Here is a 27,797-nt window from a genome sequence, read left to right as displayed (position 1 = left end):
CATGGAAAGTGACCATGATGTTGGCCCTGGCCTCGGCCAGGCGAGTGTCAGAATTGGCGGCTTTGTCTCCAAAAGCCCATATCTGATTGTCCATTCGGACAGGGCAGAGCTGCGGACTCGTCCCCAGTTTCTCCCTAAGGTGGTGTCAGCGTTTCACCTGAACCAGCTTATTGTGGTACCTGCGGCTACTAGGGACTTGGAGGACTCCAAGTTGCTAGATGTTGTCAGGGCCCTGAAAATATAGGTTTCCAGGACGGCTGGAGTCAGGAAAACTGACTTGCTGTTATCCTGTATGCACCCAACAAACTGGGTGCTCTTGCTTCTAAGCAGACGATTGCTAGCTGGATGTGTAGTACAATTCAGCTTGCACATTCTGTGGCAGGCCTGCCACAGCCAAAATATGAAAATGCCCATTCCACAAGGAAGGTGGGCTCATCTTGGGCGGCTGCCCGAGGGGTCTCGGCTTTACAACTTTGCCGAGCTGCTACTTGGTCAGGGGCACACCCTGGCTGAGGAGGACCTGGAGTTCTCTCACTCGGTGCTGCAGAGTCATCCGCACTCTCCCGCCCGTTTGGGAGCTTTGGTATAATCCCCATGGTCCTGACGGAGTCCCCAGCATCCACTTAGGACGTCAGAGAAAATAAGAATTTACTTACCGATAATTCTATTTCTCGTAGTCCGTAGTGGATGCTGGGCGCCCATCCCAAGTGCGGATTGTCTGCAATACTTGTACATAGTTATTGGTACAAAAATCGGGTTATTATTATTGTGAGCCATCTTTTCAGAGGCTCCGCTGTTATCATGCTGTTAACTGGGTTCAGATCACAGGTTGTACAGTATGATTGGTGTGGCTGGTATGAGTCTTACCCGGGATTCAAAATCCTTCCTTATTGTGTATGCTCGTCCGGGCACAGTATCCTAACTGAGGCTTGGAGGAGGGTCATAGGGGGAGGAGCCAGTGCACACCACCTGATCCTAAAGCTTTTACTTTTGTGCCCTGTCTCCTGCGGAGCCGCTATTCCCCATGGTCCTGACGGAGTCCCCAGCATCCACTACGGACTACGAGAAATAGAATTATCGGTAAGTAAATTCTTATTTTCTCCTAGACCGTAGGGCAGCGGTGGCCAACCTGTGGCTCTTGAGCCTCATGCGGCTCTTTCTTTATTCAAATGTGGCTCCCGACACTCGAAGTCACATGACCACAACAGATCCAGAAACTGCTGCACTCCAGCCAGACAGGCAGCAGCAGCACTACGGAGACTGAGAACCAAGAGAGCCAGATACTAGAGGTGAGACACCCACTGGCAAACAGAGGACAAATAAGGGGGGCTGTAGTGACACATGAGGGTCCCGGCAGGAGTGACTCAGGAGAGTGCTGCAGGAGTGACTCATGGGGGAGCTGGCTGTAGTGACATACTGCAGGAGTGTGCTAGCAGGAGTGACACAGGAAGTAGCTGGCTGAAGTGACACAGTAGGGTATGTGGAAGTGGCTTTTTAAATGTATTTTATGTTGATCTGGCTTTAAAAATGTATTTTATGTGGATCTGGCTTTTTGAATGTATTTTATACCAGCGGTGTGGCCTAGCAGGCACAAGGCCACACCCCATTTTTGCATGTGCGCCTGTGGCTTGATGTCGGCTCTTTGACGTGCCTAACAAGATTTTTTGGCTCTTTATTTCTGACTGGTTGGCCACCCCTGCCGTAGGGGATGCTGGGAACGACATCAAGACCATGGGGTATAGACGGGGTCCGCAGGAGACATGGGCACTCCAAAGACTTTTCATTGGGTGTGAACTGGCTCCTCCCTCTATGCCCCTCCTCCAGACCTCAGTTGTATGAACTGTGCCCAGGGAGACTGACATTTCGAGGAAAGGAATTACTTAACTAGTGGTGAGCTATCTACTAACTCTCACCCTCAACCATGCCGCACATATGGTATTCAACATAACACACGCCAACAGGCATGAACTAATTGCAGCAACATGCTGAAACCAAGATAACACAACTTGTGTAACTAATAACTAAACTACGGGTAAAGTACGCACTGGGACGGGCGCCCTGCATCCTCTACGGTCTAGGAGAAAAGGATTTACCGGTAGGTTATCAAAATCCTATTTTCTCATACGTCCTAGAGGATGCTGGGGACGACATCAAGACCATGGGGTCTATACCAAAGCTCCAGTACGGGCGGGAGAGTGCGGATGACCCTGCAGCACCGATTGACCAAACTCTAGGTCCTCATCGGCCAAGGTGTCAAACTTGTAGAACTTAGCAAATGTGTGACCCTGACCAAGTAGCTGCTCTGCAAAGTTGTAATGCCGAGACCCCCTGGACGGCCGCCCAGGATGAGCCCACCTTCCTAGTGGAGTGGGCCGTTACTGACGTTGGTAACAGCAATACAGCCGTAGGATGAGCTTGCTGAATCGTATTTCTAATCCAACGTGCAATAGTCTGCTTGGAAGCAGGACAGCCGATCTTGTGATCATACAAGACAAACAGAGCCTCTGTTTTCCGTATACGAGCTGTTCCAGCAACATAGATTTTCAAAGCTCTAACCACATCTAGAGACTTTGAATCAGTGAATGTGTCAGTAACTACTGGCACGACAATAGGTTGGTTTATGTGAAAAGCAGAAACCACATTTGGAAGAAAATGTTGGCGAGTTCGCAACTCTGCCCTATCTTCATGGAAAATCAGGTAAGGGCTCTTGTGAGACAAGGCCCCCAATTCCGTCACCCGCCTTGCGGATGCCAATGCCAAAAGCATCACCACTTTCCAAGTGAGAAACTTCAACTCTATCTTATGTAGAGGCTCAAACCAATCCGATTGAAGGTACTGCAATACCACGTTAAGGTCCCATGGTGCCACTGGAGGCACGAATGGAGGATGGATGTGCAGAACCCCTTTCACGAAGGTCTGAACCTCTTGGAAGAGAGGTCAATTGTTTTTGGAAGAACACTGACTAGGCCGAAATCTGGACCTTGATTGATCCCAATCGTAGGCCCGTCTCCACACCATCCTGCAAAAAATTGAGAAAATGTCCTAAGTGAAACTCTTCCGTAGGAGCTTTCTTGGATTCACAACAAGACACATATATTCTCCAAATAAGGTGGTAATGTTTTGACGTTACTCCCTTTTTGGCCTGAATAAGGATGGGGATGACCTCCTTAGGAATACCCTTCCTGGCTAGGATACGGCGCTCAACAGCCATGCCGTCAAACATAGCCGCGGTAAGTCTTGGTACACATAGGGCCCCTGCTGCAGCAGGTCCTCCCGAGGAGGAAGAGGCCAAGGATCTCCTATGAGTAACTGCTGAAGATCTGGGTACCAAGCCCTTCTTGGCCAGTCTGGGGCAATGAAGATTGCTCGAACCCTTGTCTTTCTTATGATCCCGAGTACTTTTGGGATAAGCGGAAGTGAAGTGAAAACACACACTGACGGAAACACCCGCTGGATCACCAGCGCATCCACTGCTACTGCTCGAGAGTCTCTCGACCTGGAACAGTATCTCTGAAGCTTCCTGTTTAGACGAAACGCCATCATGACTATTTAAGGAACTCCCCAAAGACTTGTCACCTCTGCGAAGACTTCTTGGTGGAGGCCCCACTCTCCTGGATGGAGATCGTGTCTGCTGAGGAAGACTGCTTCCCAGTTGTCTACTCCCGGAATGAATATTGCCCTCAGAGCTTGTAGATGTTTTTCTGCCCAGCGGAGGATTTTTGTCGCCTCTGCCATTGCCGCTCTGCTTTTCGTTCCACCCTGCCTGTTTATGTATGCGACTGCTGTTACATTTTCTGCCTGGATCTGCACGGGACGGTCTTGAAGAAGATGTACCACTTGTTGAAGGCCGTTGTAATTGGCTCTTAGCTCCAGAACGTTTATGTGAAGGCAGGCTTCCTGTTGTGACCAATGTCCCTGGAAGTTTTCTCCCTGAGAGACTGCTCCCCAGCCTCGGAGACTTGCATCCGTGGTTACTAGGACCTAGTGCTGAATCCCAAACCTGCGTCCCTCTAGCAGGTGAGAGCTGTGCAACCACCACAGGAGCGAAATCCTGGTTTTTGACGACAGGATTATCTTTCTGTGCATGTGTAGGTGTGACCCCGACCACTTGTCCAACAGGTCCCACTGGAATACTCTGGCACGGAACCTGCCAAACTGTATGGCCTCGTAGGCTGCCACCATCTTCCCCAACAACGGAATGCACTGATGGATCGACACACTTGATAGTTTCAATATCTGTTTTACCATTTTCTGGATTTCCAGAGCCTTTTCCAGCGGAAGAAATACTCTCTGAACTTCTGTGTCCAGAATCATCCCGAGGAAAGACAACCTTGTCGTCGGCTCCAACTGTGACTTTGGGTAATTTATGAGCCACCCGTGTTGTTGGAGTATTGACAGGGAGAGGGATATGTTTTGTAATAAATGCTCCCTGGATCTCGCCTTTATCAGGAGGTCGTCCAGATAATAAGAATTTACTTACCGATAATTCTATTTCTCGGAGTCCGTAGTGGATGCTGGGGTTCCTGAAAGGACCATGGGGAATAGCGGCTCCGCAGGAGACCGGGCACAAAAAGTAAAGCTTTAGGATCAGGTGGTGTGCACTGGCTCCTCCCCCTATGACCCTCCTCCAAGCCTCAGTTAGGATACTGTGCCCGGACGAGCGTACACAATAAGGAAGGATTTATGAATCCCGGGTAAGACTCATACCAGCCACACCAATCACACTGTACAACCTGTGATCTGAACCCAGTTAACAGTATGATAACAGCGGAGCCTCTGAAAGATGGCTCACAACAATAATAACCCGATTTTTGTAACTATGTACAAGTATTGCAGATAATCCGCACTTGGGATGGGCGCCCAGCAATCACTACGGACTCCGAGAAATAGAATTATCGGTAAGTAAATTCTTATTTTCTCTATCGTCCTAGTGGATGCTGGGGTTCCTGAAAGGACCATGGGGATTATACCAAAGCTCCCAAACGGGCGGGAGAGTGCGGATGACTCTGCAGCACCGAATGAGAGAACTCCAGGTCCTCCTTAGCCAGGTTATCAAATTTGTAGGATTTTACAAACGTGTTTGCCCCTGACTAAATAGCCGCTCGGCAAAGTTGTAAAGCCGAGACCCCTCGGGCAGCCGCCCAAGATGAGCCCACCTTCCTTGTGGAATGGGCATTTACATATTTTGGCTGTGGCAGGCCTGCCACAGAATGTGCAAGCTGAATTGTATTACACATCCAACTAGCAAAAGTCTGCTTAGAAGCAAGAGCACCCAGTTTGTTGGGTGCATACAGGATAACAGCAAGTCAGTTTTCCTGACTCCAGCCGTCCTGGAACCTATATTTTCAGGGCCCTGACCACATCTAGCAACTTGGAGTCCTCCAAGTCCCTAGTAGGCGCAAGACACCACAATAAGCTGGTTCAGGTGAAACACTGACACCACCTTAGGGAGAGAACTGGGGACGAGTCCGCAGCTCTGCCCTGTCCGAATGGACAAACAGATATGGGCTTTTTTGAGAAAAAAAACCCACCAATTTGACACTCGCCTGGTCCAGGCCAGGTCCAAGAGCATGTTCACTTTTCATGTGAGATGCTTCAAATCCACAGATTTGACTGGTTTTAAACCAATGTGTTTTGAGGAATCCCAGAACTACGTTGAGATCCCACAGTGCCACTGGAGGCACAAAAGGGGGTTGTATATGCAATACTCCCTTGACAAACTTCTGGACTTCAGGAACTGAAGCCAATTCTTTCTGGAAGAAAAATCGACAGGGACGAAATTTGAACCTTAATGGACCCCAATTTGAGGCCCATAGACACTCCTGTTTGCAGGAAATGCAGGAATCAACCGAGTTGAAATTTCTTCGTGGGGCCTTCCTGGCCTCACACCACGCAACATATTTTCGCCACATGTGGTGATAATGTTGTGCGGTCACCTCCTTTCTGGCTTTGACCAGGGTAGGAATGACCTCTTCCTGAATGCCTTTTCCCTTAGGATCCGGCGTTCCACCGCCATGCCGTCAAACGCAGCTGCGGTAAGTCTTGGAACAGACATGGTACTTGCTGAAACAAGTCCCTTCTTAGCGGCAGAGGCCATAAGTCCTCTGTGAGCATCTCTTGAAGTTCCGGGTACCAAGTCCCTCTTGGCCAATCCGGAGCCATGAGTATAGTTCTTACTCCTCTACGTCTTATAATTCTCAGTACCTTAGGTATGAAAAGCAGAGGATGGAACACATACACCGACTGGTACATCCATGGTGTTACCAGAACGTCCACAGCTATTGCCTGAGGGTCTCTTAACCTGGCGCAATACCTGTCCCGTTTTTTGTTCAGACGGGACGCCATCATGTCCACCTTTGGTAATTCCCAACGGTTTACAATCATGTGGAAAACTTCCCCATGAAGTTCCCACTCTGCCGGGTGGAGGTCGTGCCTACTGAGGAAGTCTGCTTCCCAGTTTCCATTCCCGGAATGAAACACTGCTGACAGTGCTATCACATGATTTTCCGCCCAGCGAAAAGTCCTTGCAGTTTTTGCCACTGCCCTCCTGCTTCTTGTGCCGCCCTGTCTATTTACGTGGGCGACTGCCGTGATGTTTTATCCCACTGGATCAATACCGGCTGACCTTGAAGCAGAGGTCTTGCTAAGCTTAGAGCATTATAAATTTACCCTTAGCTATATTTATGTGGAGAAAAGTCTCCAGACTTGATCACACTCCCTGGAAATTTTTTCCTTGTGTGACTGCTCCCCAGCCTCTCGGGCTGGCCTCCGTGGTCACCAACATCCAAAACTGAATGCCGAATCTGCGGCCCTCTAGAAGATGAGCACTCTGTAACCACCACAGGAGAGACACCCTTGTCCTTGGATATAGGGTTATCCGCTGATGCATCTGAAGATGCGATCCGGACCATTTGTCCAGCAGATCCCACTGAAAAGTTCTTGCATGAAATCTGCCGACTGGAATTGCTTCGAAGGAAGTCACCATTTTTTTACCATGGCCCTTGTGCAATGATGCACTGATTTTAGGAGGTTCCTGACTAGCTCGGATAACTCCCTGGCTTTCTCTTCCGGGAGAAACACCTTTTTCTGGACTGTGTCCAGAATCATCCCTAAGCACAGGAGACTTGTTGTCGGGATCAGCTGCGATTTTGGAATATTTAGAATCCACCCCTGCTGTTGTAACAGTATCCGAGATAGTGCTACTCCGACCTCCAACTGTTCTCTGGACTTTGCCCTTATCAGGAGATCGTCCAAGTAAGGGATAATTAAGACGCCTTTTCTTCGAAGAAGAACCATCATTTCGGCCATTACCTTGGTAAAGACCCGGGGTGCCGTGGACAATCCAAACGGCAGCGTCTGAAACGGATAGTGACAGTTCTGTACCACGAACCTGAGGTACCCTTAGTGATAAGGGCAAATTTGGGACATGGAGGTAAGCATCCCTGATGTCTCGGGACACCATATAGTCCCCTTCTTCCCGGTTCGTTATCACTGCTCTGAGTGACTCCATCTTGATTTGAACCTTTGTAAGTGTTCAAATTTTTTTTAGATTTAGAATAGGTCTCACCTAGCCTTCTGGCTTCAGTACCACAATATAGTGTGGAATAATACCCCTTTTCTTGTTGTAGGAGGGGTAATTTAATTATCACCTGCTGGGAATATAGCTCGTGAATTGTTTCCCATACTGCCTCCTTGTCGGAGGGAGACCTTGGTAAAGCAGACTTCAGGAGCCTGCGCAGGGGAAACGTCTCGACATTCCAATCTGTACCCCTGGGATACTACTTGTAGGATCCAGGGGTCCTGTACGGTCTCAGCGTCATGCTGAGAGCTTGTCAGAAGCGGTGGAACGCTTCTGTTCCTGGGAATGGGCTGCCTGCTGCAGTCTTCTTCCCTTTCCTCTATCCCTGGGCAGATATGACTCTTATAGGGACGAAAGGACTGAAGCTGAAAAGACGGTGTCTTTTTCTGCAGAGATGTGACTTAGGGTAAAAAACGGTGGATTTTCCAGCAGTTGCCGTGGCCACCAGGTCCGATGGACCGACCCCAAATAACTCCTCTTCCTTTATACGGCAATACACCTTTGTGCCGTTTGGAATCTGCATCACCTGACCACTGTCGTGTCCATAAACATCTTCTGGCAGATATGGACATCGCACTTACTCTTGATGCCAGAGTGCAAATATCCCTCTGTGCATCTCGCATATATAGAAATGCATCCTTTAAATGCTCTATAGTCAATAAAATACTGTCCCTGTCAAGGGTATCAATATTTTTAGTCAGGGAATCCGACCAAGCCACCCCAGCTCTGCACATCCAGGCTGAGGCGATCGCTGGTCGCAGTATAACACCAGTATGTGTGTATATACTTTTTATGATATTTTCCAGCCTCCTGTCAGCTGGCTCCTTGAGGACGGCCCTATCTATAGACGGTACCGCCACTTGTTCTGATAAGCGTGTGAGCGCCTTATCCACCCTAAGGGGTGTTTCCCAACGCGCCCTAACTTCTGGCGGGAAAGGGTATACCGCCCATATTTTCTATCGGGGGGAACCCACGCATCATCACACACTTCATTTAATTTATCTGATTCAGGAAAAACTACGGTAGTTTTTTCACATCCCACATAATACCCTCTTTTGTGGTACTTGTAGTATCAGAAATATGTAACACCTCCTTCATTGCCCTTAACGTGTGGCCCTAATAAGGAATACGTTTGTTTATTCACCGTCGACACTGGATTCAGTGTCCCTGTCTGTGTCTGTGTCGACCGACTAAAGTAAACGGGCGTTTTAAAACCCCTGACGGTGTTTTTGAGACGTCTGGACCGGTACTAATTGTTTGTCGGCCGTCTCATGTCGTCAACCGACCTTGCCGCGTGTTGACATTATCACGTAATTCCCTAAATAAGCCATCCATTCCGGTGTCGACTCCCTAGAGAGTGACATCACCATTACAGGCAATTGCTCCGCCTCCTCACCAACATCGTCCTCATACATGTCGACACACACGTACCGACACACAGCACACACACAGGGAATGCTCTGATAGAGGACAGGACCTACTAGCCCTTTGGAGAGACAGAGGGAGAGTTTGCCAGCACACACCAAAAACGCTATAATTATATAGGGACAACCTTATATAAGTGTTTTCCCTTATAGCATCTTTTTTATATATTTCTAACGCCAAATTAGTGCCCCCCCTCTCTGTTTTAACCCTGTTTCTGTAGTGCAGTGCAGGGGAGAGCCTGGGAGCCTTCCCTCCAGCCTTTCTGTGAGGGAAAATGGCGCTGTGTGCTGAGGAGATAGGCCCCGCCCCTTTTTCGGCGGCCTCGTCTCCCGCTCTTAACGGATTCTGGCAGGGGTTAAATATCTCCATATAGCCCCCGGAGGCTATATGTGAGGTATTTTTAGCCAAAAATAGGTTTTCATTGCCTCCCAGGGCGCCCCCCTTCCAGCGCCCTGCACCCTCAGTGACTGCCGTGTGAAGTGTGCTGAGAGGAAATGGCGCACAGCTGCAGTGCTGTGCGCTACCTTAAGAAGACTGAGGAGTCTTCATGCCGCCGATTCTGGACCTTCTTCTTGTTTCAGCATCTGCAAGGGGGCCGGCGGCGAGGCTCCGGTGACCATCCAGGCTGTACCTGTGATCGTCCCTCTGGAGCTAATGTCCAGTAGCCAAAGAAGCCAATCCATCCTGCACGCAGGTGAGTTCACTTCTTCTCCTTTAAGTCCCTCGTTGCAGTGATCCTGTTGCCAGCAGGACTCACTGTAAAATAAAAAACCTAAGCTAAAACTTTTCTAAGCAGCTCTTTAGGAGAGCCACCTAGATTGCACCCTTCTCGGCCGGGCACAAAAATCTAACTGAGGCTTGGAGGAGGGTCATAGGGGGAGGAGCCAGTGCACACCACCTGATCCTAAAGCTTTACTTTTTGTGCCCTGTCTCCTGCGGAGCCGCTATTCCCCATGGTCCTTTCAGGAACCCCAGCATCCACTAGGACGATAGAGAAAAGGGATTATATTGACTCCTTTCTGACGAAGGAGGACCATCATCTCCGCCATCACCTTGGTGAATACCCTCGGCGCCGTAGAGAGACCGAAAGGTAACGTCTGGAATTGGTAATGGCAATCCTGAACCGCAAATCTCAGATAAGCCTGGTGAGGAGGATAAATGGGAACATGAAGGTAAGCATCCTTTATGTCCACCGACACTAAGTAGTCCACCTCCTCCAGACTGGCAATCACTGCCCGCAGTGATTTCAACTTTAACCATTTCAGGAAGAAATTCAGATCTTTTAGATTTAGGATCGGTCTGACCGAGCCGTCTGGCTTTGGAACAAAGAGGCTTGAATAAAAACCCTGCCCTTGTTGTGACAACGGTACCAGGACTATAACCTGGTCTTGACAAATTTTGGATTGCCGCTGTTACTTTTTCTCTCTCTGGCGGAGAAGCCTGCAAGGTCGATTTGAAAAATCGGCATGGGGGAACGTCTTGAAACTCTAGTTGTATCCCTGGGATACTATTTGCAATACCCAGGGATCCAGGCAAGACAAAATCCAATCCTGGCTGAAGAGTTTGAGACGTGCCCCCACCCGAGCGTCATGCTGGGGATATGGCAGAATTAGGGGTAGACTTCTGCTCTTGGGAACCTGGAGCCGGTGTGGGCTTCTTTCCCCTTCCTGCAAAGAAGGGGAACCTCTCGCCTTTTTGTATTTATTGGGCCGAAAGGACTGCATTTGCGGGTGATAGGTATTTTTTGCCGGTGCAGGCGCAGAGGGCAAAAATGTTGACTTACCTGCGGTAGCCGCCGAGACTAATGCATCCAGGACATCGCCAAATAAGGCCTCACCTTTATATGGGAGAGCCTCCATGTTTCTTTTGGAATCTGCATCAGCGTTCCACTGGCGAATCCATACTGCATTGGTAGCGGCTTGTGAACTCAAGAGTCCAACATCCTTCTTTGCTTCCAGCATGTAGGCGGCAGCGTCCTTGATAATCCCTAACTTAAGGAGTAGCTATCTCACCTTTATCAATCGTGTCAATTTCTGTTGACACGCTTTCTGACCATTTTTCAAGAGCGCAACTCACCCATGCGCAGGCAATAGTGGGCCTGAGCAGTGTACCATAAATGGATTTCAATGTCGTTTCCATTTTGCAGTCTGCCGGCTCTTTAAGAGAGGCCGTGCCAGGAGCAGGGAGAATTACCTTCTGTGTCAACCTGGAAAGTGCACTGTAACACAGGGGGTGACTCCCATTTTTTCCTGTCTTCAACCAGGAAAGGATAAGCTATATGAATCCTTTTGGGAATACAATTTTTTTTTAATCAGGATTCACCCATATCCCTTCAAACAGAGCATTTAGTTCATGTGAAGGAGAGAACGTGACTTTGGATTTCTTTTCCTTACATAAATAAGCTTTCTATATAACCTCCAACACGTCCCTTATAGCCACAATCACATATTGTATACTTTTTGCCAATTTATGATCTATCTCTCTGGATTCACTATTGTCGACACAAGAATCAGAATCCGTGTCGGTATCAGTGTTTACAACATTTGCAAATGGTCTCTTATGTGACACAGAGGGGCCGCCTGCATAAGGAATAACAGCATCCTGAAAAATCACATCTTCCACAGATTTTATCCAGCATGCAGCCTTAGATTCAGACTTATCTAATCTACTGTTAATCAGATGCATACTGTCACGTAGCTCTTTCACCCATGCAGGCTCTTGGTGTGTCGGTAGCGCCACCACATTACAACTCTGTGTCCCTAAAATGGCTTCCTCCGGGGAGGAACTCCCTGCCTCAGTCATGCCTCACACGTGTACACCACACACACAGACACACTGGGACTTATTTTGGGGACAGACCCACAGTAAAATCTGTCAGAGGGACACAGGATAGAAGCAGCCAGTTCACAAACCCAGCGCCAGTATTGCCTGAGAACACAGTATGTCCACAGCCCAAAAGCGCTTTTAAATAGTAATATACACTATCAAATGCACCACAATCGCTTTGTGCCCCCCCTTTATAGCACCCTGTACTTGTCAGAAGTGGAGGAGAGGACCAGCGTGTTTGCTGCAGCCTGAGGAGAGAAAATGGTGCTGAGTAGTGTGCTGGCTGCCTGAGGAAAAGCTCTGCCCCTCAGTGTCCATGACAATATTTATACTTGCAGGGGTAGGGCTATGCCAGCGGCATCTTACGCCCCCTTTTAGCCAGTTTGAGGTATTTTTCTTGCCCCCCCTGCACCCTGCAGTGCCTGTGTGTGTGGGCAGCACTTATTTCATTGAAGATTATTCTTCTCATTCTCACCCGTCTTCTGACTTCTGGCTCTGTGAGGGGGGTGACGGCGTGCTGTGGGAGTGAGCATCTAGACACTGCTAGCGTCCAGTTCCCTTCAGGAGCTAATGGTGTCCTGTCAGCCAGAAATAGAGCCATGAAACGCTGAAGAAGTTGGTTCTGCTTCTGCCCCCTCAGTCCGATGAAGCAGGGAGTCTGATGCCAGCAGATCTCCCTGAAAATAAAAAACCTAACATAAGTCTTTTCAGAGAAACTCAGTAGAGTTCCTCATAGTGCATCCAGTCGACCTGGGCACATTTCTAAAACATCTGAGGTCTGGAGGAGGGGCATAGAGGGAGGAGCCAGTTCACACCCAATGAAAAGTCTTTGGAGTGCCCATGTCTCCTGCGGATCCAGTCTATACCCCCATGGTCTTGATGTCATCCCCAGCATCCTCTAGGACGTATGAGAAAGGATATTAATACATAAGAGACTGTACAAAGAAGGGCAACTAAAATGGTGCTTTGCCTACATCACAAAACATACCCAGAAAGACTAAAAAATCTCATTATGTATAGATTGTAACAGTAGGTAAAGGGGGGGACATGATAGAAACTTTCAAATATAATCAAGGGTTTTAAAATCCAGGAGGGAAATTTTTTGTTTTGGGAGGTGTGGAGAGGGAACCCCGAGACAAATGGATGCAGAATTAATTTCTATTTGGTAATGCAACGGTCAAACAGCAAAAGCAGCAATTGTAGCTAATACATGTCTGTTCACTTTATAGAAAACAGTGTTCGCAAATACGCGCTATAGCGCATATTTTACACAGTTCTGTGGGGCGGGGACTCACTTTTCTTAACTGTGTGGGTCCCCGGGGATGCGCTCTCCGCTGCAGCGAATCCCTGGTTGTCTTTTAAGCTTCCTGGGTAAAGAGAGCTAGAGAGGACGGAGGTGGAGCCTTACCAGTTTTCTAGTGGCGGCCCCCCCTGCTGATCATGTGCTGCGGCTTCACGGGGTCCAGGCAGAGAGTGAAGACGGCTCTGCGGCGCTACACTGTGCTGCAGGGGGAGGTGAGCGCGTATTGTAAGGAAGGGTGAGCGGCCTAGTAGCGGGTGGCTGGACTTGCGGTGGACGCTGGGGGGCTGCTTATATCTGTGACATACGATGGGAAGGCGGAGATGGGGGCTGCATGGCGCCGGCAAACAGGTTGTTAAACACTACCAAAACGTTGCAGGGGGTGGGGGGGAGGCGAGAGGGTGACAGTGCTGCTGGTCTGTGCAGCATACAGGACACTTGGTGCAGCCACTGGATTCGAGTCATGCTGCCTGTAATTTATGTGCCGAGTGATCAGCTTCAGTGACACTCACTTTGTTGGCTGTCTGTTGGTTACTGCAAAGACAGCTGGCACAGTGAGTGTCACTGAAGTTGATCAGTCAGCACATAAATTAAAGGCAGCATGACTCTAATCCAGTGGCTGTACCAATGGTCCGAAGTCGGCGGTCGGGATGCCGGCGTTCAGTATACAGACACCAGCATCTCAATCACAGCAATGCAGACAAGGGATGAAAGGGTACCCTAACCCTCCCTTTCCCGCAGCTGAAACCTAACCCTCCCCCTTAGTGCCTAACCCTTACCTGGCGCAATGTGTATAATGTGCTCTGCCTGGCGCAATGTGTATAGGAGGTTCTACCTGGTGCAATGTGTATAAGCAGCATGACCACGACCCTTCCCCACATTGCCATGCTCCTAATTTTTTGCTGCGCACTGAAAGCGCACACTGTCACTCATTTTCAGTATGTGTGGGGGTGCACCAATTCACTTTCTGCCGCAAGGGCACCAAAATGTCTAGTTACATCTCTGGTGCGGAGTGTCCTATATGCTACACAGCCCAGCAGCATAGTCACCCCATCCTCCCCTTTGCACCACTTTTGTAGTGTCCAAATCAAGTCTGTGTTTTTATATTTGAATCATTAATAAGACTAATGCCTTCATTACAATGGGATCCAGAAAAGGACAGGTAGGACCTCAATTTTTAAAAGTGAGGGGTCCCTGGGACCAACTTTTTTTGGGGGCCCATCGTGATCACTGCGAGAGCATAATGATTTTCATACAAGCAATGAATTTGCAAAAGTAAATCAATAACTGAGTTTACAAATTAAAACTTAGCCAAAGATAAAACAGTGTTATCAGTCTGTATTACAATGTCCCTTGTATTTCAGTGTACTTTATAAATACATTTTAGCACACACCTGATTGCCTCTGAATCTATATGCACAGGGGCTATTCTTTCCAGTAAGAATTTCACCATTTCCAAAAATGGATTTGTAGGCTGTTTGGGGTTAGCGAGTTTCCGGGCGATCTCTCTCTAAAAATAAAAATTGATTACCTACTACTGCACAATAATTGCAATGCAAAAAGTGTATAAAATAATTAGATACATACACATTTGACTGTTCATCAATACATGCATAGCTTATTCTGTACCTTTCTATACTGCTTTAAGAACGGGATTTTGGTACTTACCGGTAAATCCATTTCTCCAATTCCACAGGGGACACAGGAAGGTCTTCACAGTGGGGTATAGATGGTGGCTAAGTGGAGCCGGCACTTTAAATTCTTTAGAACTGTGACTGGCTCCTCCCCTATATGCCCCCCCTACAGACCAGTTTGAAAACGGAGCCAGAGAGAAGACTGCTCGAAGCACTCGACAGAGGAGGAGGTGATGGTAAAAAAAAAATTAGAAGAAACAACAGTAAAAACCATTAACAAACCGTAAAGGTCACCAGTCAACCCAACAGGTAAGTAACCATATACTAACTTAAAACTGTAAAACCTAAGAAAAGGAAAGTAACAAAGACACCCAGCGCTGGGAGGGCGTCCAGTGTCCCCTGTGGAATCTGAGAAATTGATTTACGGGCAAGTACCAAAATCCGTTTTTCTCCTTCATCCACTAGGGGACTTCCCAGAGCTCCCATTTCGGGCGGGACAGTGCTGAGAGTCCTTCAGTACTGCTCAGCCAAACTGAGAAGCCAAAGGAGCAAAAATATACATTATGGTAAGAACTTACCGTTGATAACGGTATTTCTCCTATGTCCAAAGGTTTCCACAGGATAACATTGGGATATGATGGAGCGACAGCGGATTGGCACCAAACGATCACAAGCTTTCTGGCCTCCCAGGATGTAACGGGCTCGTCCATATATTCCCGCCCACTAGCTCAGTCATATCAGCTGTATTCCAAAGCATTTAGGCAGGAGCATTATGTAGAACCCTATTTAGGCGAGAAGAACACACATGCACACCCTTCTACGCAAGAGGGAAGAGGTTAGTGAGTATAAAGATCCTCAAATCAGGTGCGTCAGGGTGGGATCCCTGTGGAAACCTGTGGACATATGAGAAATACCATTATCAACGGTAAGTTCTTACCATAAAATATATTTCTCCGGCAGGGTCCACAGGATAACATCGGGACTTTCCAAAGCAATTTTTAGTGGTGCGGACGCTCCTGATTAGACAGGAGAAACTTTCGCCCAAATTCAGCATCATGAGAAGCAAAGGTATCCAAGGCATAATGTCTAATGAAAGTGTTAATGGAAGACCATGTGGCTGCCTTACATATCTGTTCTGCTGAAGCCCCATGTTGTGCTGCTCATGAAGGACATACCTTACATGTAGAGTGAGCTCGAGAGTATGCTTCTGAAATCGTCAATTTGTTTAGTAGCAGGCCATCCCCTCTTGTGAAATCCATAGAGAATGAAGAGAGAATCTGTCTTTCCGATGGCACTGGTACGATCCATGTAACATAATAACATAGTATAGTAACATAGTATCTAAGGTTGAAAAAAGACAATTGTCCATCGAGTTCAACCCATTTGTGGTCTCCTATGCACGATTATTTTGTATAAAATTTTGACTAAAGTTGATGACTGCCATTACGTTTTACCCCTCTTTTTTTATAATAACCATAGTGTGTAATTATGCCCCGTAACCCTGGATAGCCTTATCCATTAGGAATTTATCTAACCCATTCTTAAAAGGTGTTGACTGAGTCGGCCATTACAACTCCCTTAGGCAGGGAATTCTTAATGCACGGACTACGTCCAGTGACGCTTCTCCCACAGAAAGTCCAGATACCTGAAAAGCCGGGACTACAATTTTTTCATTAAGGTGAAACTTAGATACCACCTTAGGAAGATAACCACACCTAGTTCTGAGATCTGCTTTATCTGGATAAAAAAAAACAGAAAAGGAGATTTACATTACAGTGCTGATACTCTTCTAGCGGATGTCATAGTCAGTAGAAAGAGTACTTTAGCCGTCAACCATTTAAGATCCACTTTAAGTGGTTCAAACGGAGCCATTGAAGGGCTTTGAGGACCAGACTTAAATCCCAAGGTAATGCAGGAGGAACAAAGAGGATTTTGGTACTTACCGATAAATCCATTTCTCTGAATCCTCTAGGGGACACTGGAGTCCTATACAGTAGGGGGGTGAAGCTTGCAACCGGAGGTGTGGCACAATCTAAAATTAGTTTGTGTGCACAGCCGGTTCCTCCCCCTTCACATCCCTCCTCCCTCAGTTTAGAAAATTTGACTGAGAGAATAGGACATGATACTTGAGCACATGGCGAGGAACCGAACCGTACAACCTATCAAACAGCACCCAAGAACTCTTAACTGAAAAACTAACGCTGTTTGTACAAACTTTGAAAAATCCATATTAGGCACAGAGCCCCATTGTGATTTGATCCTATGACCTTGTTCGTCAAAGTCCAGGGACTAACCATGTGAGTCACAAGAGTCCTTTGAACAGGAAGTGTGAACCCAGAAGGCTGACAGCACCGAGGCGGGCGTCCAGTGTCCCCTAGAGGATTCGGAGAAATGGATTTATCGGTAATTACCAAAATCCTCTTTTCTCTTTCATCCACTAGGGGACACTGGAGTCCTATACAGTAGGGGACGTCCCAAAGTTAACCCCCAGGGAGGGAGTGCTGTCGGTGGCCTGCAAAACTAAACGTCCGAACTTAGAGTCCCCGGACGCAAAAATAATAAACTTGTAAAATCATGCGAACCTGTGGGCTGAGGACCCCATTGCCGCCCTGCAAAGTTAAGTAGTGGAAACCCCTCTGGCCGCCGCCCACTGGTTGGGTGGTAGGAGCACCCGTCTGAAACGGAACCAGTTTGCCACAGGAAATGTAAATTTGCCGAATGGCAAGTCTAGCCCAAGACTGCTCAGATGCTGGCCAACATTTCTGAGGCTCATCACAAAGAACCAAGAAATGGTCCGACCTTCTGAAGGATGATGTAACTTGTAGGCAAACCCGGTAAACTCGGACACAGCCCAGGACACGTCTCTATCTGCGAGACCCAGAAAATATACTACAATTGGTTGGGTTACTCGAAGCTCCGAAACAACCATAGGAAAGAAAGCTGGCTTTGTACCGAGATCTGCCCTAAAAGCTCCCAACCCAGAATACCGCCTGGCCGGAGCCAAGGCCAGCATTAACGTGACCGTCTAAGATAGATATTTCAGGTCTGTTTAAACACCAATTTTAAGCGCCAAGACGCAGTAGGAGGACGAAGAAGGGGGTTGGATCCCCCGAATGCCTTGTAAAAAAGGTTTGAACCTCAGGCAAGGCTGTTAACCGCTGTCGAAAAAGGATGGACGGAACCGAAACTTGACCGCTAGGAGAACCCAGCCTCAGTACTACTTCCTGACCTGCCAAAAGGAAAAAGTAGAAGTCTGGAGAAGTGGAAGTTCGCCAAATTCCACCCACCTCATGACACTAGCCCTATTACCTCTACTAAGGCTTGTAGTAGTGTATGGCTGTGACCGGCCTCCTAGCGGCAATCATCGTAAGAATAGTCGATCCTGGTATCCCTCTGTTTCATAGGATCCAGGTTTCAATAACCGCGCCGTTAAAAGTAGCCCGTTTCTGGATGTTGGAACGGTCCCTGAGATAGCAGGGCCCCTCTCTGAGATAACCTTAAAGGATCTTCCGTTGGTAACCCACGCAGCGGGCCAATCTGGTGCGATTAGAATCACAGACACTCGCTCTCGTTTCAACCCTTTTCAGAACCCTGAGACAGAGTTGGAAAGGTGGAAAAATTTAAACCCTCCTGTAACACTAAGAAAGTGTTAATGTGTCCACTCCTTCAGGTGCTGGACCCTTTGTCCCGGATACATTCTTCGTGGCTTCCTTTAACGCCATTCCGTTCCTTTTTCCTCCTTGACGGTTTACGTATGCCGTCGTCGTAACGGTGTTCGACTGTAGGTATGTGTTGACCAATGACCTGGCCCCTTTGGCCAAGAAAGAGGTATTTTCCAGGAGCGTCCAACTGCTCCGAAACTAATGCTATTCTAAGACGGCACCCCAACCTTTGAGGCTAGCGTCTGCTGGCAGGAACCACCAATCCCAAATGCCGAATCTCTAGCCTGCTGCGAGATTCCTGTGCAATGACAAATAAAGTAAGGAAGTGCGTAAGCGTGTTGGAAGTCGGAGTCTTCGACGTTGAAGCCAGTATGACCTTGCTCCCTGAGCAATGAGGTTCATCTGTAATGGACGGGAATGAAGCCTGCCACCAACTTCCCGAACAATTCCACACAGAGGTGTAGAAAATCGTCCCGGACCTCAGTACCTGAGTCTGTAGGTCATGGACCTTGTTCTTTGGTAGGAATCCTCTCAGTAGTATCCGTTGAGTTGGGCAGAGGTTGGATCTATGGAAATTCACAATCTCCCCATGTTGAACGAGAATGGATGGGATATCTGAACATCCCTGATCAATTGGTCTCGAGAGGATGCATTGATTAGCATGTCGCCTAGATAAGGACGAATCGTGACTTTAACAGTCCCGAGTCTGCAACCATGAATGCCATGATCTCCTGTCAAGAGTCTTGGGGCCAGTGATAGACTGAACGGCCATGCCCTGAATTGGTAGCGATCACTCAGCAGTGTAAACCTTTAGCAAGCCTGGTGAGGGGCCCAGATTGGGATAGGCAGATCTGCATGTTCTAAACTTGCAATGATCGACTGGAATGATTCCAGTTTGAATTTGAAGACACTTAGAGACCGGTTTAAAACTTTGAAATTAAGTAACGGCCGGACTGTCCTGTCTGACTTGGCATAGAGAGCCATTCCTCACTGCGAGGCGGCAAACGGGAGAAAGACTCTGAATGTAGCAATCTTTCCATTGCCGGCAGTAGTTCTTATTCTTTCTGAGGGCACTGAGGCAACTTCAGACTTTCGCCCACCAAGGGGAATCCCAGGTGAGCCGTGAGACCGTCTTGTCACGGTCTTGTCAGCAGATTCATCCCGCTTTCTGGCTGCCTGTGAGCGGCCTCTACCTCTGCCCCCACGTACTTGTGTACCAAAAACTCTTCCTCGGGCTCGCAAGGACTGAGCTCTAAAAGAATTCCCCGCTGTTCCCGAATAACCTCTCCTAACCTGTGTAAAGGTTCTTGTATAAGGAGTAGGCAGACAAGTGGACGCTGTAGCCTGCGAAATCCACTTGTCCAACACTGAACCGAAAAACATCTCGTCCTCAAAGGGGGGTATTCTACCGCACCTTGGTGTGAGTATCCCTAGAGGCTTGACACAAGTGTGAAGCTGAATCTCGAATGTATTACGCCAGTTCGGTAACTTCTTCCAAGCCATTTTCCCCTTAAATAGCCTGTACTATGCGTCCAGACCATGCTCCCATGGCCTTGTCAACCCACGCGCAGACGACCGTAGGTCTTTGTGCTGCACCTGCCACAAAAATGGACGTTAAAGCTGCGTCAACCTCTTAAGGTCGTTATATGAGGTAACGGTAAGATTGTCTTCTTTGACTACCTTCCTAGGAAAACACCCACAAGCGGCGGAAACTCCCACTTATCCATTATACTCTTAGGAAGGGGATAAGTTACTGGAAACCCTTTTTGGAAATTGAAAACGTTAGTCAGGTTGGTTCCAAAACCTCCTCCATTTGAGACTGGAGGGATTTAGGAATTAGAAAACGCTGCTGAACGCGTTTTTGGAATTCGAACAAGTCGAATCTACGGGCTCCTTTACTCATTGTATCTTAAAGTCTAGGATCACAGATTGTTGCGATTGCCTTGTCCACTTCTGGAAATTCGGCGTCTAGGTTAGATTCAATCAACTCACCCATTTTATCAAAGAGAAGACCCGCTTCCTTCTCGTTTCCGTTATGAGAGGAAGAGGCCCTTTTAACCGCCTTGCACATTGTTAAGTGCAAGAGGCGTTAACCTGATGAGAAAGTCATCCATCGTCTTTGAGAATCCCGCAACACTGATTGTTGCGTGCGGGATTCCGGTATCCCATCGGAGATTCTATCTACAAGGTTATCCTTGTCCTAGCCGGAGCACTGCTCCCGGGTGGAGCGTCCCTGTCTAAGCAGGAATCGCACACCCCGGGACCGCCTTCCTCGGGCTCGAACCCGTGTGCTGTTCTTGATACATTACATACAACCATAACAGGTCTCTGTCCCGTTGGAGGTCTTTGCATGAAACCTGTCATGGAAACCCCTTACCAGGATCTTTCGTGGCGCTTTCACCCTTTAACTAGGAAGGGAAAGGCCATGAGAGATGACGGAAGCAAAGTTATCGGATCCGGCTGGAATTACTGTTCCCTTCAAGAAACTAGAACAGGACAAAAATATATTTATATAAATAAATAATAAATAAATAAATAAAGAGAAACACCAGCCGACATGCAACCTCTACACCTCAAACCGTAACTCAGCTCCGATGGTAGAGTTTGTATCCGCTTGCTTCCTTGTATTTTCGTTAGGACCTTTATAATAGAAGTCCGTTGAAAAATATAAATAGTATGGCAAAATTATATGTTGAGGAGCCTGCATCTAAGGTAACGGAATACCGTAGTAGATGACGGGAACAGTTGTACACTGGATTTATCTGGCTGGATTCTGAGAAAAAATAAAATAAAAAATTAAGTACACTAAACAGCAGCCTCTTTGCAACCCTCGCATTCAGTTCTGAGGTTGGGGTTGATCTCCAGACGTTCCCTAAATTTTCCTAGGATCTTTGTATTAGAAGTCCCTTGAAAATTATAAAGCATAAAGATGCTTGATTTAATGTCAAACAAATCCTTTGCAGCAGACACCTAAAATAAAAACTACCAGCAGAGGGAGCAATTCTACATCTTTCCTAAGTCTAACCTAGGTATAAAAACCCCTCCCTCTGTCCTTTCACTGGCTGAGGGAAAAGTTGTCACTATTGGGGGCTGTACTTGTGCTGAAAAGACACTTGGCGCCTCTTACTGTATGTAAAGATGGCCGCCACTAAAAAATGTTATGTACTTCATTAAAAAAAACCTCATCTTTCATAGCCGCCGCTCACCCTGCTATAGCTCTTTTCAACAGTATTGGCCCTTACTGTGCCCCCGTCTCTCTCAGCCCTCCGCTCTCTGTGCAGATGACGGGAAAAGCTCTTCAGCGGCTGGCGGGACCAACCGAGCGAGCGGCTGTGCATCAGCAAGGCGGGGGGGGGGGGGGGGGGGGGTGTCAGGGGGAGTGGCGAGCGGGCAGCTGTGAGAGATACCGGCGGTGAGAGACACCGCCCACAGTCTCCCCCTTCTTTCGCGGCCGGCGGGAGTAACATGCGAGCGCTCTGGGACAGCACTGAATCTGAAGCTCCTTCTCCTGTCTCCCCTTCAGTGCTGGGGCGGTAGGGGGATGCCGCTGACGTGTTTGAAAATTAATTAACTATAATAGGGGAGCGGGCGGGGGATGCAGCACCCGCAGTGATAGAGCCTCATGTGTCTGACTAAGGGCCCTGAAATACAACCAGTACTCACTGTCTCTGTGCTCCGGATTTTTGTTGTAGGAAGAGAGAAGTAGATCCCTTTATTGGGATCCTAGTCTCCTTTCAGTAACGCCTGCACCTTCCTTTTGTTAGGAAGGATTGGGCTATGTCCACTTAGGTTCTGCCTGCTCCCTCCTTTGCTAGGTGGGATTGGGCTCTTCTTAAAGTGTCTTTTAAAACCTGCACCCTCCCTTTAGTTAGGAGGGATTGGGCCAGTCATGAATGACTAAAAAAAAAATTATTTTTTTTAAATAAATTAAGAAAACTTCAAGGAGCAGGAGCTCCCTTCTTGTGCTTGTACCTCCTAGGCACAATTTTCTAAACTGAGGGAGGAGGGATATGAAGGGGGAGGAACCGGCTGTGCACACAATGCTAATTTTAGATTGTGCCACACCTCCGGTTGCAATCTTCACACCCCTACTGTATAGGACTCCAGTGTCCCCTAGTGGATGAAAGAGAAAGGTGGTTGAATGCGCAGCATTCCCTGGAAAAAAGTACGCACATCCTGTAAAGTGGCAATTTTCTTTTGAAACCATACAGTCAATACTGAAACTTGAACTCTCAAGAAAGCCACCTTCAAAACCTTATCCATTCCTGCCTGAAGGAAATCTAAGATTCTGGATACTCTGAAAGATCTTGGTTCCATATTTCTTTCATTCCACCAATTAATATAGGCTTGCCATATTCGGTGATAAATGCGAGCAGAGGAGGGTTTCCTTGCTCTGAGCATTGTTTGAATTACCTGTTGTGAAAAACCTCGACTTCAGGATAGAGGTTTCAACAGTCACGCTGTCAAAGACAGCAGATCCAAATGCCTGTGTGATAACAAGGACCCTGCATTAGTAGATCTGGACGTTGAGGGAGCAGAATTGGAGCATCCATCGACATCCTCTGCAGATCTATGTACCAATGCCTTCTGGGCCAAGCCGGAGCTATTAGAATCACATCACCCTTTGCTTGCTTTATTTTCCTCACCACCCTGGGTATCAGGGAGATTGAAGGAAACAGATATGCCAGATGAAAGTCCCATTTCACTGACAGTGCGTCCACAAGGACCGCTCTGGGGTCTTTTGTTCTTGACCCGTATGCCGGAACTTTGTTGCTCAGGCAGGATGCCATGAGATCTGTCTCTGGCAACCCCCACTTGTCTACTAGAGTCTGATAAACTTCCGGGTGTAGAGCCCATTCGGTTGCTCGAATGGTGTGTCGACTGAGAAAGTCCGCTTCCCAGTTTAGGACTCCTGGAACAAACACTGCAGATAATGCTGGAAGATGGGGTCCGCCCACTTTAGTTTGCGACTTCCCTCCTTCATTGCTCTTTGGCTGCGAGTTCCTCCCTGATGGTTGAGGTACGCTACTGCCGTTGCATTGTCCGAGCAGATCTGGACTGGTTTTCCTGGCAGAAAGTCCTTTGCCTGAATCAGTGCCATGTATATGGCCCGGAGTTCCAACAGGTTTATTGGCAGGCAACTTTCTTCTGTGGTCCATTGTCCCTGGAACCATAATTTTCCAGACACTGCTCCCCAGCCCTGAAGACTGGCATCCATTGTCAGGATCTCCCAATCTGATTTTCAAAAGGGTCTCCCCTTGTCTAGATGGGATGTCTGCAGCCACCATGCTAATGACCTTTTTACCTTTCCTGGAAGTACCATCATTTGTTTCTTTATTGTCTGATGCACTCCATTCCATCTGGTCAGAATCAGATGTTGCAAAGGTCTTGAGTGGAATTGTGCATATTCCACCATGTTGAATGTTGACACCATCACTCGCATTGCCATGTGAACTGATATTGTTTGACTGTGCAACAATTCCGGAGTCATTAACTGCACCTTGGATATAATTTCCACAGGTAAAAATATTTTCTGCAGACTTGAATCCAATACAGCCCCCAAGTGAATCATCCGTTGTGACGGAATCAGAGACGACTCCCAATTTATGAGCCATCCGTATTTCTGTAGACAAGTTATTGTCTGTTGGAGATGGTTCAAGAGCAATTCCTGGGATTGTGCCAGGATTAAAAGATCGTCGAGGTATGGGAAAATCCTTATCCCCTGCTTGCGGAGATAAGCTACCATAACCATCATGATCTTGGTAAATACTCTGGGGGCTGTCGCTAAGCCAAAGGGTAATGCCTAGAATTGAAAATGTTGCTGTAGGATAGCGAACCTGAGGTAACACTGATGGGACAATGCTATCAGCACATGCAGGTAAGCATCCTGTATATCCAGAGATACCATGCAATCCCCTGGTTCCATGGCCAACACTATGGAGTGTAATGTCTCCATGAAGAACCTTGGGACCCAAATGTATTTGTTTAACATTTTGAGATTGCGGATGGGCCAAAAATGACACATTTGGCTTCTGGACCAAAAATAGGTTGGCGTAAAAACCCTGTCATCGTTGTGCCAGGGGTACTGTAATAATTACCCCGAACTGAAGCAATTTCTGAACTGCTTCTTGCACGGCTCTGGCCTTCGGCTCTATACGAGACGGGCTGGTGCAAAAAAAAAAAACCTTCGAGGCTGCTGCTTCTTGAAAGGGAAAACATAACCCAGAGATACCACTTCTTGCACCCAAAAGTCTGTTGTCGACTGCTGCCATGTGTGTGCAAACTGAAGACGACGGTCCCCTACCTTTGAGTCCTCCATGTGGAGGCCCGCACCATCAGGCTGATGGTTTCTGTTCTGGTTTGGAAGCTGGCCCTCTAGTGGCCCATTGCTTCACCAGACTTATTGTACTGGGTTTGCTTTGATTCATTTTTACCTTTTGTTTTACCTTACCACCGAAATGGCCGAAATCCCGAGCCCTTAGGCTTAGGGTTATAACTGGCAAGAAACTTGACCTTCTTGGATTCAGCCTCTGACTCCAGAATATCTGTCCGTTCCTTACCAAAAAGAATGTTCCCAACAAAAGGCAAAGCTTCCAGAACCTTTTTGGATTCTGAATCAGCTTTCCATGTACGTAGCCAAATTGCTCCGCGAGCAGCTACCGTTAAAGGCTGATGCTTTAGAAGTAACCGTACCCATATCCATATCCATTGCTGCTTCTTCTAGGAATAGCGCAGCCTGTTTCATATGAGCTATATGGGACTCCTGCTCCCTAGTAGGTGCTGAGAGCCCATTTTCCAGTTCTTCAGCCCATTCAACCATCGCTTTTGCCATCCAGGCTGAGGACATAGCCGGCCTTATGACTGCCCCTGACAGAGAATACATGTCTTTCAAAAAACCATAAACTCTTCTGTCTGTGACATCATTTAATGACGTAGATGGTAAAGGCAAAATAGATTTTCGCACTAATCGAATATCGTGCGTATCTACCTTAGGAGGCACTTCTCTTTTTAAACAGTCCCTAGTTGGAAAAGGGTAGTAAGAATCCCACTTTTTTGGAATTCTATATTGCCTATTGGGCGTAGCCCAAGGTTCCTCCATAATTTCCGTCAATTCCTCTGACCCTGGAAACTCGACCCTAACTGTTTTGGGATGTTTAAACACAGGTGCCTTAGATTTTATTATTGGCTCAGCTGAATCCTCTAGAGACAGAATAGCCATCATTGCTCTAATTAACTCAGCTATGTCCTCTGAGCTGAAACCCTCCATTTGTTCTTCATATGGTGAAGTAGAGTGTATGGAGTCATCACCTGTTGTATCATCCTGTGTAACCTGTGAATTTGATGATATATTTACCCTTGGTTTATCAGCTTGTTGATTTGTAGAAGCTGTAGGGGCTATACCATAAGATGGGAGCTGCATGTATGGGTTAATAGTGTACCCTATTCCTGAGGTTGAAGCTGCAGGGACCAACCTGTCAGCTATACTGGATAAGGTTTGTGCAAACACAGCCCAAGGTGGATCTATTTGTCGTTGAACAGGGATCTGCCTTGCAATCTGCTGAAACGCAAAACAATTTGCACGTAACCGATTGTGTGCCAGATGTTGATAACCCCACCTTGCAGGATAAACCAGTTATGAGTGTTGGTGTAACTGTTAATGTAACCTCGTCACCTTTGCCGCTCTTAGACATGATAAACAATCAGCTTTTTCACAGCTGGCGCTGGGGGAAAGTGCCCTGATAGTCTTATAGACCGGGGACTCCGCTAATCAGAGCACAGGCGCATACTTACTCCTGCCTTGCTACCCGGCTAGGGCACAGGCTGTGGGGGCCATTGTGGAATTACCCCTGGGACTGATGCGGAGGCTACAGTCTAATAAAAAAAAAATAGTGCCAAATTCCCACTGGAAGCTCTCACGATGCAGACAGGCAGGGGCAGTAGGCTGCCCATCTGTCCTCAGTTCTGAAAAGAAAAAGAAAATGTTTTTTTTCGGAGAAGCCCAGAGAGTCCCGGCTCCCTCGGGCACATTCTTCAAACTAGTTTGTAGTAGAGGGGGCATAGAGGGGAGGAGCCAGTCACCATTCTAAAGAATTTAAAGTGCCGGCTCCACTTAGCCGCCATCTATACTCCACCGTGAAGACCTTCCATTGTCCCCTAGTGGATGAAGTAGAAATACTCTGTTTATTCATACACCTGGAGAACTGAAACATGTCTCACACACATTCTAATACAGTTCCATTTATATACACATTGTACATAGTATTTCATGGAATACTTTTGGAGACTTCATGGAAAGAAAAAGTTATATTAAGAAATGAAACAAAATAAGAACATAATACCATAATGAAAAATACTAGTCACTTACCACACAAACATCTGCCTGTTTACATGAGCATGTTGGACTTATGAGCAATTCCAGTTGAGACCGAAGCTTCTCATCATCGCCTAAAACCTGATTGAACTTCTTAACAAAATCTTGTGCTTTTCCAGGATCAGGTAAATTCTCTAAAAAAAAAAATTAGTATGGAAAATAAATTCAATGCAGAATCAATTTTAAGCCGTTCTATTAAAAAAATAAGATTTTACTCACCGGTAAATCTATTTCTCGTAGTCCGTAGTGGATGCTGGGGAATAGCGGCTCCGCAGGAGAAAGAAAGCTTTAGGACTACCTGGTGTGCACTGGCTCCTCCCTCTATGACCCTCCTCCAGACCTCAGTTAGGATACTGTGCCCGGAAGAGCGGACACAATAAGGAAGGATTTTGAATCCCGGGTAAGACTCATACCAGCCACACCAATCACACCGTATAACTCGTGATACTATACCCAGTTAACAGTATGAATAATAACTGAGCCTCTCAACAGATGGCTCAACAATAACCCTTTAGTTAACAATAACTATATACAAGTATTGCAGACAATCCGCACTTGGGATGGGCGCCCAGCATCCACTACGGACTACGAGAAATAGATTTACCGGTGAGTAAAATCTTATTTTCTCTGACGTCCTAAGTGGATGCTGGGACTCCGTAAGGACCATGGGGATTATACCAAAGCTCCCAAACGGGCGGGAGAGTGCGGATGACTCTGCAGCACCGAATGAGCAAACTCTAGGTCCTCCTCAGCCAGGGTATCAAACTTGTAGAATTTAGCAAATGTGTTTGACCCCGACTAAGTAGCTGCTCGGCAAAGTTGTAAAGCCGAGACACCTCGGGCAGCCGCCCAAGAAGAGCCTACCTTCCTCGTGGAATGGGCTTTCACTGATTTAGGATGCGGCAGTCCAGCCGCAGAATGTGCAAGCTGAATCGTACTACAGATCCAGCGAGCAATAGTCTGCTTTGAAGCAGGCGCACCCAGCTTGTTGGGTGCATAC

The 27,797-nt window shown here is 47.4% G+C and overlaps 1 protein-coding gene across 4 annotated transcripts in view; it reads right to left on the bottom strand.

Moving 5' to 3' along the window:
• PDS5A (PDS5 cohesin associated factor A) overlaps positions 1-27,797 on the bottom strand; it is a 351,976-nt gene that overhangs the window by 76,078 nt on the left and 248,101 nt on the right. For all 4 annotated transcript variants that reach the window (XM_063921117.1, XM_063921126.1, XM_063921146.1 and 1 more), the window contains exons 16-17: positions 26,792-26,931; positions 14,525-14,640 (exon numbers count right to left, since the gene is read on the bottom strand). In XM_063921117.1, coding sequence (XP_063777187.1) covers positions 14,525-14,640; positions 26,792-26,931 — 256 coding nt within the window. The remainder of the gene's footprint in view (positions 1-14,524; positions 14,641-26,791; positions 26,932-27,797) is intronic.

The sequence above is a fragment of the Pseudophryne corroboree genome, chromosome 1 (assembly GCF_028390025.1).
Source record: "Pseudophryne corroboree isolate aPseCor3 chromosome 1, aPseCor3.hap2, whole genome shotgun sequence".
Taxonomy (NCBI): domain Eukaryota; kingdom Metazoa; phylum Chordata; class Amphibia; order Anura; family Myobatrachidae; genus Pseudophryne; species Pseudophryne corroboree.
Note: the sequence above shows the minus strand (reverse complement) of the source record. Positions and strands in the feature narration are given on the sequence as shown.